Below are 16217 nucleotides of genomic sequence, written 5' to 3'. Positions count from 1 at the left end.
CATGTCAAGCCTTTCTGTTGCTAAAGGGGATAGGGCGGGGGGCGGTGCGGGCTTGGCTCAGGCTCTAGTACCGGCCAGGGCAGCTCAGCATCAGTGGATTCCAGGTTCTTTCCTAACCCTTGACCTTCTCTTCAGCGGCTCCTCCTCCCTCTCTTCCTCATCCTCCACCTCTCCCCCTCCTCTGCCTCCTCACTGAGACTCAGGATTCCCATTTGTGGAATGGGAGGAACCATCCATCTCTCTCCACACCGCCCCCACCCCCCAACGCCCAACGTCTTCCTGCTCATCCCCTGAGAGGACCAGTGAGAACACGGGTTATCAGAAGGACAGTGGTTCTCACCGACTGAATTTTTTTAAGGGCCTGTCATGGGCTCCACCGCCCCAGAATAATTAAATCAGAAGTTCCAGGGGTGAAGCTCAGGCTCCAGGGTGATGCTAATGAGCAGCCAGGCTGAGAGCCACCGTCTGAGGGAGCACATCCTCAGCAGCTGGGAGGGGCTCCTGGGTCACTGGGGAAGGACCACTCTTGTCAGCACTGCTCACGGCTCTTCCTGTGCCCCGCTCTGGGTGGGACGCTGTGTGGGGCTATGTGTGCGTGGGCGGGGGGGGGGGGCGCAGGGACAGTACAAACAAGAACACACTCCAGCCCCCCACTGCAAGCCACAGAAACCGCAAGGCTAATTAATGGAGGAGATCTGACACAAGGCACCGAATAGAAGTGGTGACAAAAGAAACAATGGTCAGCCAAGTTGTTCCTAATCGAGAACCTCAATAAAGGCATAAAAACATAGTTGTGCCTTCAATAAGTACTTATTTAGTACACTAAGTTCATAGCAGCAGCATTCGCAATAGCCAAAAAGGTAGAAACAACTCAAGTGTCCATCAAGAGATGAACAGAGAAACAAAGTGTGGCATCTTTACACGACAGATTACTCTGCAGCAACAAAAAGGAATAAAGTGCTAACATATGCTACAACATGATGACCCTTAAAAACGTCATGCTTAGTGAAAGATTCCAGACACAAAGGACTAATATTGTATGACTCCGCTTATAGCGGTATCCAGAATAGGCAAATTCATAGAGACAGGAAGTAGATAGAGGTCACCAGAAGGGAGGAAGGGAGGGGGAGTTATTGCTTAATGGCTCCGGAGTTTCTGTTTGGGGTGATGGAAAAGTTTTGCAAATAGTGGTGATAGTTGCACAACACTGTGAACGTAATGAGTGCCACTGAATTCACCGTACACTTAAAAATGATTAAAATGACAAAATGTATGTTAGATATGTTTTATCACGTGAAAAGTATTCTAAATAGATAAATTACTTTAACTGAAGAGAATAAAATTATGTGAAATTGGGCCAGTCATGGAACACCTGGGCCTATGACCACCATTCACACATAAACGAAGCCCTGGCAGATGCGTCTCTGTGCCTTCTCATCTCTGTGTTATCCAAGGTGGCTGTTTAAGCCTGGTTGGTGGCCAACATCCCAAGTTCCCTCTTCCATCAACACCAGACCACACCCACTAGGAAGCAGGGGCTAGGAGCCCAGACACCCAGTCACTCCCTAACTGTGTAACCTTGGATAAGCTATTTAACCTCACTGGGCCTCTGTTTCCTCATCTGCAAAATGGGGAGAATAATAGTGCCCCCTACAAATAGGTTGTTATGAAAATTACTAAATGAAAAGATTTATTGTACCCCTTTCTCTCAAGGCCTGGTGTGTGTTCACTGTGGTTACAAATGTACAAGCTTGTCTGTGGAAAGGGAGAGGTGAAGCCGCTCTCCCTCGTGGGGAGCCCAGAGCACACTAGGCCTGGGCCCCACAGTCTGAAGAGGTCAGCAGGGAGCTCCACTGGTGGGAAGCAGGGGAGTTGGCCAGCTCACAGGAGCAGAACAAGCCAGGCCTCACACTTCTGGGTGCCCCTCAAGCCCTCACTAGCTGCCCGAGAAGATACATCCACTTGAAAAATCAGCCAAAGCCAAGAATAATTAGGAAGGAGCATCTGTGACAGAATTAAAAAAAAAAAAAAAAGTGTGTGAGGACCATTCCAAGGCCAAATTGGGAAGAGTTTGTGCTTATCTGTGAAAGAATGCAAAATTATGTTGTAATTTTAATGACGATAGTTTTTATTCAACTTCAACAGGGTCGATAATTGACTCACAGTAGCTCTGCCTCATTTCTGTCTTTGCCGGGGGATGAGGTGTTTGTAGGTGGATTTTCTAGATAACTGAAGCTCATCCCTGTGAATTCTAACCTTTTTTTATTTAATCACTATGGGGAAGGGGGAGGGGATATCTGTGAATGGATTACACACTCCTTAATGAGAATATTTTAAACTAGAGGCCCAGTGCATGAAATTCGTGCATGGGGGGCAGGGGTGTCCCTGAGCCCACCCTGCACCCTCTCCAATCTGGGACATCCCTCTCACAATCCAGGACTGCGGGCTTCCAACCACTCTCCTGCCTGTCTGCCTGATTGCCCCCTAACCACTCTCCTGCCAGCCTGATCAATACCTAACTACTCCCCTGCCTGCCCGATTGCCCCTAACTGCCCTCCCCTGCCGGCCTGGTCACCCCTAACTGTCCTCCCTTGCAGTCCTGGTTGCCCCCAACTGCCCTCCCCTGCTGGCCTGGTCGCCCCTAACTGCTCTCCCCTGCTGGCCTGATCACCCCTAACTGCCCTCCCTTCCCAGCCTGGTCACCCCTAACTGCCCTCCCCTGCTGGCCTAGTCTCTCCCAACTGCCCTCCCCTACAGGCCTGGTCCCCCCCAACTGCCCTCCCCTACAGGCCTGGTCCCTCCCAACTGCCCTCTCCTGCTGGCCTGATCACCCACAAGTGCCCGCCCCTGCTGGCTGTCTTGTGGTGGCCATCTTGTGTCCCCATGGGGGCGGCTATCTTGTGTGTTGGAGTGATGGTCAATTTGCATATTACTCTTTTATTAGATAGGATTGGATACGAGGGGCTATCTGCTCCTATATTCGTGGCTGCCAAGTTGCTTTGCTTTTTAGTCTACACTTTTTAGTCTGTTTCCTTGGTTTTCTACTGTGACACATAGTACTCTCTCTGCTTATTTTTTAGGAGCCCTATAAAACACACATACACACACAAGGACACAAACCTGTACGTGTGCATATGCATGCACACTCACCCAATCTGTGGTCTGAGAACCCATATGAACTTTCACGGTGCACCATAAAGGCTGCTCCAGTGGCTCGGTCCCCACTAGACTGCACACTCCAAAAGGGCACTAGCAGGTACTTGCTAAATCTTTTTTGGATGGACGAGTAGAAAAATGAAAGCACACAAATGTTAGTGCATCCGTTAGTGGTAAGTGAATGGGTTTTGAATGCCACTTTAAATGTTCCTTAGACAATGACCAAAATTAACCTCCTTCTCTTCCTCCCAATGTTTCCTCTTCCCCTTGTGTTTCCTGTAAAGAATGTGATACCAATATCCACCCAGCAGTCTAAACCAGAGCTGGGGTGGCATACTCCCTCCTCTTCCTTCCCTAAGCACCCTGTCAATCACAAAATCCTTGCTGCTTCTACCTCATAAATGCAGCTGGACTCTTGTCCCCTTCTGTCCACCCCAGTGGCCACTACCTTAGTCAAGGCCACCACCATCTGTTTCATTTTTTTAATCACATCATCTGCTTTTTTGCCATTGAGTTGTATGAGTTCTTTATATATTTTGGATATTAATCCTTGTCAGATAAATGGTTTACAAATATTTTCCCCCATTTGGTAGGTTGTCTTTTTATTGTGTTGACGGTTTCTTTGTGCAGAAGCTTTTTAGTATTATGTAGTCCCATTTATTTTTGCTTTTGTTGCCTTTGCTTTTAGTATCAAATCCAAAAATATCATTGCTAAGACTCATGATAAAGGAGCTTACCTACTGCCCATGTTTTCTTTTAGGAGTTTTATGGTTTTAAGTCTTACGTTAAAATATTTCATCTATTTTGAGTTAATTTTTATCTATGTGTAACATAGTGGTCCAGTTTTTTTTTTTTTTTTTTTGTTATTGTTTTGGATTTTTTTGCATGTGCCTGTCCAGTTTTCCCCACTCCATTTATTGAAGAAACTGTTCTTTCCCCATTGTATATTTTTGTCTGCTTTGTTGTAAATTAGTTGACCATATATTATATGCGTGGGTTTATTTCTGAGCTCTCTATTCTGCCCTACTGACCTATGTGTCTGTTTTTAAGCCAATACCGCACTGTTTGGATTACTATAGCTTGTAATATAGTTTGAAATCAGGAAGCTTGATGCCTCCAGGTTTGCTCTTCTTTCTCAAAATTCCTTTGGCTATTGTCCTTGATTTATGCCTCACATTCATAGTAGTGGTGCCAGGTGGAAAATAGACAGTGATCTCACTCATAACTTGGCAGCTCAGTGTGTATTTGTGAATATTGGGGCACAAAAAAGGGATAAAACAAAATTGGGTGATTAGGATACGTGGCCTGGCATGGTTCTGTGCTGCGCCAGCTCAGCCAGGTTCCTTGAGCCTGAGAGGGGGCGGTGAAGGATTAAGAAAAGACCGACAAGAGAAGAAAGTTGGGTCTGGGTGGGATGCTGCCCTCTCTGATGGAGAGACAGCGCCAGGGCCTGCAAGCTGAGTCTTTATTTTATAGCCAGATTCCAGGAGGCAAAGCAAGGGCGTGGTCAAGATGGTTACAACATTCTCCTGAGTTTCAAATCTACTCAATTACATGCACCTGATCAAGCTTTGTTTACTTGCTGCACCTCCCGCAGCTTTTATCACTTAGCCACGTGGGACCACAGGTTCGGACCATAACCTGTCCAAACACTGTAGCCGCTTTCCACATGGTTGCAGCTACTAAAGCCGTGGTCGGCAAACTGCGGCTCGCGAGCCACATGCAGCTCTTTGGCCCCTTGAGTGTGGCTCTTCCACAAAATACCATGGCCTGGGCGAGTCTATTTTGAAGAAGTGGCATTAGAAGAAGTTGAAGTTTAAAAAATTTGGCTCTCAAAAGAAATTTCAATCGTTGTACTGTTGATATTTGGCTCTGTTGACTAATGAGTTTGCCGACCGCTGTACTAAAGGATGATGGACAGGTTCCATGACATTGAGCACCTGACCCTAGTCAACAAGTGGGAGGTACATGCAGGGGGGTTGGTAGTCCCCAAAGATCCACTCACTGGCTTGAAGAACCTTGTGCTCTTGTACATGCCCAATACTTGAGTGCCACTGTCTGTTTGCTCATATTGAGCCTGCCCCAATCCCACTCACATGCCCAGTTTCTTCTCTGAGTCTAAACCCTAGAATCCCTGGAGCACAAAGGTCAATTAACCATCTCATTGTCTTCAGGCAATAGGGTGACCCGCCATTCGTTGCCCAGGTCTGAGGGTTTCTTAGGATACTACACTTTCAGTGCTGAAACTGGGGCAGTTGGTCACCATGATAAGGCAGACAAGTGAGACACCTGTCTGTTACAGCTCATTTCAGATGCCTTCTCTCCTAGGGAGTCTTGCCTGTTCCCCTTAGCTAGGACAATCTTTCTCTTCATTGAAAGTTATTTGTGCCTGTCCATGCCTGAACTCCACACTCATCTCTCCTCCAGGATTGGAGTGAATGAGGCAAGTTTGAAGACATCTTGTTGTTGTGTGTCCTGTGTGCACCAGCTGAGGATTAGAGTGGGCAGTGGCAGCAGGCTGGGTGACCTACTTGGGGCTCTGCTATTCAGCTCCTTTCCACCGCTACGGAGTGAATTTCTGCAAAGCTGGCTCAGATATCACTCTTTGAAACATTTAATTACATATAACGATCTTGAAGGCTGTCTGTCACCTCGCAGGGAAACATTTCTTTTTCCTGTTCCTTCTGAAGTTGGCTGCTTGAAAAGTAATGAAATTGAACCGAAGATGAAGCAACCAGGGGTGTAGGCATTATTGATCGGGAAAAGCAGCAGGAGAGAGAGATGGGAGGGGTGACCGACAGATGGAGCCAGGGGAGGGGCCGGAAGTTAGAAGACATTTTCGTAGAAGGTGAGGCGCAAGAGGTGAGAAAACTAATGAGTCTTGTAAAGAGAGGGAAAGGTAGAGAGATGGGAACAGGAATGGGGAGGTCCGCAAGAGAAGTAGGGCCACATAGAAGAGGAGTGGCGGGCCCTAAGAAAAAGGGCCTGGCTGGGAGGACAGAGACAGCCAACGAGAAGAGTTTAGCAAAGGCAGAGGGAGGTCAACCGCGGGCAGTTCCAGAATGTCAATACAGGAGAGGTGCTTCGGGGGGCGTTGGTTGGAATGGGCTGGTCGGGACTGGGAGAAGCGTTGAAGAAGTCAACTTCTTAGCCTGTGTGAATGGTTATTCTGGTGGCTTGGGGAAGAGCTGAGGGAGGCTAGGCGGTGCCAAAGCTTCACCAGATACCCCTAGCTGCCGCCTGTTGGGGAAGAGGGAAGCGGAGATGGAAGGCCGCTCGGGCTTAGTTTCCCCGCCCGCATCCCAAGGAGAGTCCACTGGATCCCCCAGCCCTGACCCGCTCCTCTCTTGTAGGCTGCGACAGCGACCACTGGGGCCCCCATTGCAGCAACCGGTGTCAGTGCCAGAACGGCGCCCTGTGCAACCCCATCACCGGCGCCTGCGTGTGTGCCGCCGGCTTCCGTGGCTGGCGCTGCGAGGAGCTCTGCCCTCCCGGCACCCACGGCAAGGGCTGCCAGCTGCCCTGCCAGTGCCGCCACGGCGCCAGCTGTGACCCGCGCACCGGCGAGTGCCTCTGTGCTCCTGGCTACACCGGTGTCTAGTGAGTAAAGTGGCAGCAGGTGGGGGGGGGGGGGGGGAGGTGGGTCCAGCTGACCTGTTGGCAGCTGCATGGTCTTCACATGCTCCTTGCAGGTGGGCAGGGGGGTGGTTAACAGCTGGAAGGTCAGGATAGTCCTGGCTGTAAAATATCCTAGTCTCTCGCCCTAAATCTGCAGAGGTTAAATGCCCAGACCTTGCTCATGTGGTGGGGTAAACGGTGCAAGATGGGACTATGCATGGAAGGGCGGGGCGCTCCCGTGGCCAGAGGAGCTCACTAAACTCCTCCCAGGAGTCCCTTGCTGGTCAGGGCCCAGACCTTACCTTGTGATTCTCTCCTGATCATAACCCAAATGCCTCTGCCCACCTGGGTCCTGGCGCTTCCAGGCCACTTAAAACAGAGGGGGTGAGGGCCCTGGCCAGATACCAGGCATAGATTTGGGTAGTTTACTCTGCCTGTTCCTCTCCCCTACCTCTTTCCCTCAGACCCCAAATAGAGACTCTGGCTCCCTGGAGAGTCTGTATTGTCAGGGGACCTCTAAGACTGCTTTGTTGAGACCCACTCAGAGGCAAGATTGAAGTCTCTCTCTCTCTCTCTCTCTCTCTCTCTCTCTCTCTCTCTCTCTCTCTCACACACACACACACACACACACACACACACACACACGCTCATTGAAGTCCGGTGGCCTCCCCAGCAGCCCTAGATCCTGATTGAGGGTGGTTCCTGCCCCTGTGTCTGGCCAGCTGCAGGGCTAGCTCCAGCCAGAGGCCAGGGCCACTAGACTAAGACCCAAAGCCACGACCCCATGCCCATTCCTACACATGAGCCTGTCATGGTAACTGGGAGCCTTCCAGAGCCCGGGCTGGGGTGTGCCCCAGATTCTCCCTCTCTCTGAATCCAGGCAAACTCTTGAAGGCAGGAGCCCTGGCCACTTCTGTGTCTGCCCATGCTGTTCCCCCGCCTGCCATGCCCTTCCATTCTCCCAGTGAAACTAACTTCAGCTTTAAGATTCAGTGAAAGGTCTCCTTAGGGAAGCCTTCCTTCGCCCTCCCTCCCAGAAGAACACTGTTTTACACTGAAAGCACTTAAGTCATTCCACAAGTACTGGCCCAGGTGCACCGTCCAGTTCATTATGTCTGAGCCCTGCCTCCCCCTCCTGGCAGGAAGCAGGACTGCATCCCAGCTGACCTTGTGCCTAGTACACTGACTAATTCCTAGGGAACGCTGGAGCGTTGGGACTGGCAGCACTGGGGCCCAGCACTGGTGCTGCTGCATCTAACACCTCTTCTTCCCCATGCAGCTGCGAGGAGCTGTGCCCACCTGGGAGCCACGGGGCTCACTGTGAGCTGCGCTGCCCCTGCCAGAATGGGGGCACCTGCCACCACATCACTGGCGAGTGCGCCTGCCCCCCAGGCTGGACGGTAGGTGGGCCTGGGTGGGGTACTGTAAGAGGTCTGAATGTCACTCACACCCTGGAGGGCTAAATTCCTCTCCGACCCTAAATAGCCTCCCTCCTATTTATGGTCATAGGCATCATTAGACACTGTCATGGACACAGCTTTGAATCTACGATCTAAGTGCTGTGTGTCCCGGGGCAAGTTACTTAACTTCTCTGAACCTGTGGTCCATCACGTGATAAGTTGTTGAATTCTTCTTATAGATGGGCTCTGTCTTTGGGCATGGGTACTCACTTGAGCTACCATGGGTTCTGGGCCAGAAGTGGCAGAAAGGGCATGGTGTACGGGTGGAGGAGGTAGGGAGACAGCAGGGTATGGATCACCTGCATTTGCAGAACCTCAGGTTCCCAGCCTCCATCCCTTACATTCACACACACACACACACACACACACACATTCTGATTCTGTGGGCTCAAGAATCTGCATTGTAACAAGTGCTCCAGATGATTCTGATGCAGCTTCAACCAATCCAGGTCTCGTGTCTGGGAGCCACCCTTGTGGGAAAGGCAGTGGGATTTACAGTTTCACAGGCCTAAGTTTAGGTCTCACATTCAATGCTGTCCCTATAAAAATCCTCGGGTACTCTGGTCTCTGCGTTCCCATCTGCAAAACGGGCGTAACAGCAGTCAGCCCTGCCCTCCTTAGCTGCCGTGGCTGGCAGGTGGCTCAGGTGAGGCAGTGCATGTCCAAAGTGCCTGAAAATGTAAGTGCTCTGCACGTGTTTGTGTTATGTGGATGCCACAGACAATCCACAGCCTCCTTTTAGCCAAATGCTCCCCATGCCCGTGCCCCGCCTCGCTGTCCATAGACCCACGCTCCTCAGAAGCAGCGAGTCACTAACTTTCCTGTTTGGGGGAAGCTCGGTGACATGGCTGGGGGCCTCATCCTGGGGTCTGAAGCTTTGCAAAGCCAAAGAGGACAGGGCTGCTGAGCAGGAGCAGAATATTGCAGGAGGCAGACAGGAGGGACGCCTGCAGGGCCCATTGACATAGGTACAGACTGGCCAGAGCTTTTCAGGGCGGGAGAGGACCTGGGGGATCATCTGGTCCAGCCGCACCCAAACCTGGATGCACTCAAGAGTCATGGGGTCTGTGTTAGACGCAGATTCCCAGGTTCCACCAGAGACCTTCTGGGGCCCAGTGAACTCTATTTTTAATAAGCTCCCAGCTGATTCTGCGGCAGCCAACTGTGTCCGCCGCTCTGCATTTGGAAATAATTGATCGAGACCATAGGAGTTCCTTCTGTTTCACAGAGCCCTTGGGTTTCTTGGGGGTGAGAGTGGGGGCGGGAGCCTGATAATGAGGACTCTGGCTCCCACACACTCCCACTTCTCCATTTTAATCTATGCGTACTTTCTCTGTTGAGGTTCTAGGGGAGATTTCTCATAAAAACAGGGTCTCTCCGCTTTAAACAGGTTTGAACACCATTGGTCTGTTAATACCTTCCTTTCTCATGTGAGGAAGCCAAGGCCCAGAGAGGGTAAGTGACCTGCCCAAGGTCACACTGCTGGTCAGGAGGGAGGTGGAGCTAGAATCCAGGTCTCCTGACTCCTGAATCCCAACCCTTGGTGTCTGTCTGTCTGTCTCTCTGTCTCTTCTGAGGAGACACAGGGGCTGCTGCCGCCTCTCCCACCTGACCCACGCTCTGGAAAAGATCTGCAGCCAGCTCCCAGAATCCCAGCACCCTCCGCTGGTCCTCAGAGGCCCAGCGGCAGGCAGTGAGGTCGGGTCAAGAGGATCGGGACGTGGTCCTGGAGAGCAGGCCCTGTGCCTGTAAAGGCCTCTAGAGAGACTGACGGAGGCTGGGGAGCGAAGCAGGGGACGGGAGGAAGCCAACACAGGAGAGACTTGTTTTTGTCCCCAGCACAGTGAGAGGTTTGTTCCTCCAGAAGACAGGAAACTCTGTCAATAGAAGCTTTGGATTTGGGGACTTTATGTTTTTAATTTTATTGCAGACAATTGCATTTCTATTTTTGACACAGCATTTAACTTGCAGATTTGTATGAATTATTAATACCCCTCGTGTGCAGAGTCCCAGTGCCTGAGGCCCCTCCCAGAGAGGGTTGGGGCCAAGGAGAGGGCGCTGGGCAGAAGGGTCCTCCCTTTATCCTCCTCCATGGCCTCACTTGCCTTTGGCCCCTGTTGGTGTTACCTGGATGCCACAATCAGACCTAAAGCCTCCAGTTGCTAACTCACACAGTGCAGCTCCCCAAGGAACCGAGGCATTGTGCAGAGCTGGAGAGGAGCTGCCAGGAACCCTGGCCCTCCAGCCCCTCCTCAGAGATTCCTGCCACCAGGCCCTGCGTATGCCCACGGGACACTCCACTTGCCCAGCTGTGCTGAGCCCATTCCAGTGGACGGCTTTGCAAAGAGCCTGGGGAATTATTTCCTCTCTTTTTCTGAGCTCTCAGACCTTTCCGAGGAGAGAAACCAGGTGTGAGTAGCTTGATGAGAGCAGGCACTGCAGATGGACGTGGTGGTAGGAGATGTGGTCACCCCCACTAGGAGTTCCCAGTCTGATGGTGGAGGCTGGATATAGTGTGTGCGTGTACCCATGAAAACCTCAGGCCCGAAGAGAAGGGATCCGTTTCCATGGAGGGCCAAAGAGAGGCGTTTGGAGCGGAGGTTGTGGAATCATAGAAGCTCAGGTTTGAGAAGGATGATTCTGAAGCCCCATGCCCTGGCCCGTGGCCCAGCATCTCTGCTGCCCAGGACCACAGTGATCATTAGAAACGCCTTCAGATGCTTGGAGAGGCTGAGATGTCTCCTTGGCATGGCCTTGAGTCCTTTTATCATCTCGGCCCTCTCCTTCTCCATGCTCCGTTTAGTCACTGTCCTCTTAAAGTGAGGCTGGTATCCGGATTTTGACCAAACCAATGAACAGGTCTAACCAGTTCTGAGAGGAGCAGGACCATTGCCTCGCCGCATCTCCAACCTCCCAGATGCCACACAGCCCAAGGTCCCTCTACAGTTGGAGACTCGCACTTAGTTGGCCACAGGGCAGGCGTGTTAGGCTGTCAGAACCAAGTAGCACAGGCTGGGTGGCCTGAACCACAGACATTTACTTTCTCATAGATCTGAAGGCCAGAAGGCTGAGGTCAAGGTATTGGCGGGTTGTCTCCTCCCGGTGCTCCTCTCCTTGGCTGGTAGATGGCTGTCTCACATGGTCTTCTCTCTGTCCCTGTTCTGTGTCCTGATCTCCTCTTCAATAGGACATTAGTCGTATTGCATTAGGACCCGCCCTAATGACCTCACTTCAACTCTGTTACCTCTATAAAGGCCCTGTCTCCACATACAGTCACATTCTGGGGCGCTGGGGGTTAGGATGTATGAATTTGAGGGAACACAATTCAGCTCATAGTAACAGGAGGGAAACCATATTGGACACAGCCCTCTCTTAAGAGGATACGTTCCTGCCTGCTCTCCCCCCTCTCCCTGCCCCCGCCCCCCTCTCCCCAAAAGGCTGTTCTTCTAACCAGCAGTGATTGACTAGTTTATGTGGCCCTTTTCCACTCTTTTCAGTCCCAGGTTATACTGGGCTCCTAACACACACCCCTCATCAGATGTCTGCTTGGGTGGTATTAATATTAATTAGTGCCTGCTCTATAAGACACTGATCCTTCACATCTCTAATCCCACTTAACCTCTACAACCACCTAGGAGACCCAGGGTTACTATTCCCATTTTATAGACGAAGAAACTGAGGCTCAGAACAAATCACATAGCTCAGCCATCTGGGAAGAGGTAGAACTGGGATTTGAACCCAAGTCCTGACTTGAATCCATTGTCCTTCCCATACCAGTAGCAGGTCTTCCAAGGTATCAAATTCTTTAAGGCCTCAGGAGCTCAAGCCCAAGGAGGGGTGTAGGGGTTAGAGACCTGGGTTGCCTGCAATTGGAGAATACCAAGCAGTCGCAAGGATCCTCGATTCCCCCAGGAAATGTTGGAAGGAAGCATTCTGTGCTTCAAACTTTCCCACTGGGCTCCTCTGGGAGCCTTCGTCTTGTCGTGTGTGTGTGTGTGTGTGTGTGTGTGTGTGTGTGTGTGTGTGTGTGTACATGAGGGCCCCACAGTCTCCACAATAAGGAGATAGGAGGTATAAGCGCCCCCTCCCCCCCGCAAGAATGCTCAAAATGTTTTTTCAGGGTCAGAGTATCCTTGGCCACCCCAGGGCGGCAGAGGACGACTCAGAGGACGGCCAGAAAGACTCCTCTCTTCCCTCAAGAATCCCCATGCTTGCGGGGTGCAGCGAGAAATGCAGGCCCCTGCCACACCCGGGGTCCCCCACCTCCTCCAGGAGGAGGAGGGGCCCCTCCTCTGAGTAGCTTTTCCCTGCCGCTGTCCTCACACACCCACTCATCTCTCTGCCCTTCCTCCCCCCTCTCAGCCCCTCTCAGCTCCTCGCTGTCTGACTTATGTGTGGAGGAGACATCTGAGCTAAAAGGCCTCCCACTTAATTCATTACAAGTAAATTGAATGATATTGAAAGATGTCTCTGGTCAGCAGGATTTTCCTGCCTAAACTAGCTGCCTCAGGGTTGGCAATTATCGGTGCTTAATAATTGTGTGTTGAACTAATTGATTAATTAATTGTGGGAGAATCCTCCATCTCCATAAGGGAAATAACTACCTCTGGCCGGGGAGAGGCTGGAAGGGCAGCAAGAGACAAGAGCGGGCTGCAATTTCTGTTTGATAAAGATCTAAGATTCATGTTCTATTTTAAAAGTTACCTAATTATAACACCACAAGGCTAATACCAAGGGAAAGGAAAGCCATGCCCTGCCCCACTCACAAATCCCACTCCCAAAGGCAACCACACTCAAATCTGTTCGTTTCTCCTGGCATTTTCCTCCATATTTCTTCATACAACTGTATAAGGATGTTCACTATCATGATAACGAAGGTTTTTTCTTCTGTTTTCTTTGCTTCCTGTCTATTTGTCTACTTTGGTCTTCTTTCATGTTAGAGCCTTCTTATTAGAAGTCTTCTTCTAACAAGTCTTCGTGTTAGAATCTTCTTCATGTTAGAGCTTAATTTCAAATACCTGGTGCTCCTTGGCCACCTGCTCATACTTTACCATGAGCCTCAGAAAAGCCAGGTGTGTTGACTGATGGGATCCTCAAATACCAGAATCTGTAGGTCTTTCCTCCTGAGCTCTCAGTGTCCCTGAAAGGAATCCTCCAGAATCCTACCACAGAGAGTATAGTCTGGGAATCTGCATTCTAGAAGCTGAGCAAGGAAGAGAGCAGAGCATCTGATCATTCACAGAAAGAGCTCTCAAAATCCCCGTTTCCCATGGAACCCCACCCTCAGCTTGGTATCCCTGGGCCACAGCCTGTGTGGGCCAACCTTGCTAAACTTCCAGTCTTGGGAAGCCATCTGTCTGTTTGAAAAGAGGGCACAAAAAATCTGGGGTCTAATTCCCTCTTTTTTTTTTTTTTTTTAATCCTCACCGAGGATATTTTTTCCATTGATTTTCAGAGAGAGGGTGGAAGAGAGAGGGGAAGACAGAGAGAAATATCGATATGAGAGAAACACATTGATTGATTGCCTCCTGCATGTGCCCTGATCAGGGCCTGGGCTCAGAAGGAGCCTGCAACCAAGGTATGTGCCCTTGACTGGAATCGAACCTGGGACCCTTTGGTCCTCAGGTCGATGCTCTATCCACTGAGCCAAACCGGCTAGGGCTAATTCCCTCTTTCATAAGTTTTCAAATAGTTCTCTGTTTCATCGCACCTGCACCTTGGCCTTCCGAGGTCCCTGCTGTCTCTGATTCCTGAGCTTTTCTGAGGTTACAAAGCAACCTGATGTCTTCCCACACTCCCTTGCAGGCACTTAGCATTGCTGAGAAAGCAGAAATCTCAGCGGTTCTGTTCCTCCATCTGCTTTTCCTTCCAACAGTGACATCTCTCATCCTCTATAGTCTCCTCCCCCATTCCTTTTGTCCTTATAAGTTTATATCTTCCCCCTTTACTCTGGTATTAGGTGCGTTTGGGAAAGAAGTAGAGATAAATATATGTTTCCAGATCACCGTGTTTAATCACAGTCTCTGTTTTTCCTCAGCACTTTATTGTGTACCAATGTGAGAGCACTTCGCACCTGACACTTTAGTTACCTGCTTTTCCTCATCTCTCTCCCCAATAGACTAGGAAGACAGGAATCTTTCGTGTCTAATAGTGCCTGGTATGTAACAGACACTCCATAAATAAATGTGTGCTGAATAACTGGATAAACAAATTGGCCTTAAAAAAAATTGGCCTCAGTCTGCCCATCTTTAAAATGGGGCTTTGGTATCATGATGTCCAACTTTCTATGCTTCTATGGTTGGGGAGAAAGTTCCTCTAAGGAAACAGGGTGGTCCCTTAGGCCGTAGCCACAGTGCCACTTCTAGGAGAGGGTGGCCTTAGGATTGCATCTCAGAAGCACCACCTATGCTGTCTTTCCTCCTCTGTTTCAGGGAGCAGTGTGTGCCCAGCCTTGCCCACCAGGGACGTTTGGCCAGAACTGTAGCCAGGACTGTCCTTGCCACCATGGAGGACAGTGTGACCACGTGACTGGGCAGTGCCACTGCACAGCGGGATACATGGGGGACAGGTAAGGATGATGTTAACTATTGTCCTTGCTGTTCATGTCACTCATTTTCACAGCAGCCTTGCAGAGAACAGCTGATATTTACTGGCCCACAGCATCCTCCTGCCAGCTTTCCCATTCCTTTCTCAGAGAGCATTCTGAGTCCTGCCAGGGAGATTTATCAACTCTTCCTTCCTCACCCTTGGGCTGCTGAATGTACCCCCTCCCCCAGCCCAGGGACCTGAGCCCTGAATGTGCATTGATTCACCTGGGGAAGCAGGTGAGCACCTACCATCCACTCTCTACTTTCTGCCCTCCTGGAGGGAGGCAATGGCACCAATAATGCAAAGAAGCCAAGAGTGACAACTCATGTCACACATTTTGCACCATTTCTTCTAGAAGTGCATTTGTATTCCTTTTTTTTTTTTTGACAAAATTGAAAATTCATTTATGATAAAAACTCAACGAAGTGGGTACAGAGGGACTGTACTTTAACATAATAAAGACCATATATGACTGCCACAGCTAACATCATACTGCACGGTGAAAAGCTTAAAGCTTTTTCTTTGGGATCAGGTACAAGACAAGAATGCCCACTCTCACCAATTTTATTTAACATAATATTGAAAGTCGTAGAGTAATTAGGCAAGAAAAAGAAATAAAAGGCATCCCAATCAGAAAGGGAGAAGTAAAATTGTTACTACTTGCAGATGACATGATGCTATATGTAGACAAACCTAAAGACTCCACCAAAAAACTGTGAGAACTAATAAATTCAGTAATGTTTCAGGGTACCAAAAGCATTTTTATTCCTAATGTGAGTTCTGCCAAGTGGATACTGACATCAGTTTGCATCCCCTGAAGGCCTATGGTCTGAAAGCAGACTGAACAAGGACACCAGTATCCTGGGATCAAACCATCCTGGCAGAGTGGATAATCCACAAAACACATAACTAAGGAATAACCGCGTGGGCACATTTGCCACAGTAGGAAGGATGCCATGATGATAGGATAGGGTGCTATGGAAGAATGAGAAACAACCAGTGGGCGGGACCAGGAATGTTCCATTGTGGTAGTGAGTAGACTCAGAGCTGGAAGAGGACATTTGCCTACAAGACTGGGGTCAAGCCTCCTTCCTTGCACCCTCATCCACATGTTTCTCTTTGGGCAGAGAGAGGAGGCCCTCCAACCCCATGCCTGGTTCTGGGGACCCATGTTTCATCTCTGGCCCTGGATTTGCTTGCTCTGCCCAGGCAAGGTGGGATGAGAGGAACATTTGTCTGCCATTCCTCTGCCTCCCCTGTCCAGGTAACATGAGGAAGCAGAGACGGGGCTGAATCAACCAGTGAATCCTTCTGCCTCTGACTGACATATCTGGGCTCCTCCAACTCTCATTAGAGTCAGCCCCAAATCCTTATTGATGGCAGAATAGAGCTTTT

The 16217-nt window shown here is 50.1% G+C and overlaps 1 protein-coding gene across 2 annotated transcripts in view; it reads left to right on the top strand.

The window, feature by feature from the left end:
- The window catches only part of MEGF11 (multiple EGF like domains 11), a gene marked incomplete at its 5' end in the record, with an annotated part of 356031 nt that overhangs the window by 264839 nt on the left and 74975 nt on the right, over positions 1 to 16217 (top strand). For both annotated transcript variants that reach the window (XM_079769267.1, XM_079769268.1), the window contains 3 exons: positions 6510 to 6756; positions 8054 to 8174; positions 14666 to 14802. In XM_079769267.1, the coding sequence (XP_079625393.1) occupies positions 6510 to 6756; positions 8054 to 8174; positions 14666 to 14802 (505 nt within the window). The remainder of the gene's footprint in view (positions 1 to 6509; positions 6757 to 8053; positions 8175 to 14665; positions 14803 to 16217) is intronic.

The sequence above is a fragment of the Cnephaeus nilssonii genome (assembly GCF_951640355.1).
Source record: "Cnephaeus nilssonii genome assembly, chromosome: 4".
In the NCBI taxonomy this organism is placed as follows: domain Eukaryota; kingdom Metazoa; phylum Chordata; class Mammalia; order Chiroptera; family Vespertilionidae; genus Cnephaeus; species Cnephaeus nilssonii.
Note: the sequence above shows the minus strand (reverse complement) of the source record. Positions and strands in the feature narration are given on the sequence as shown.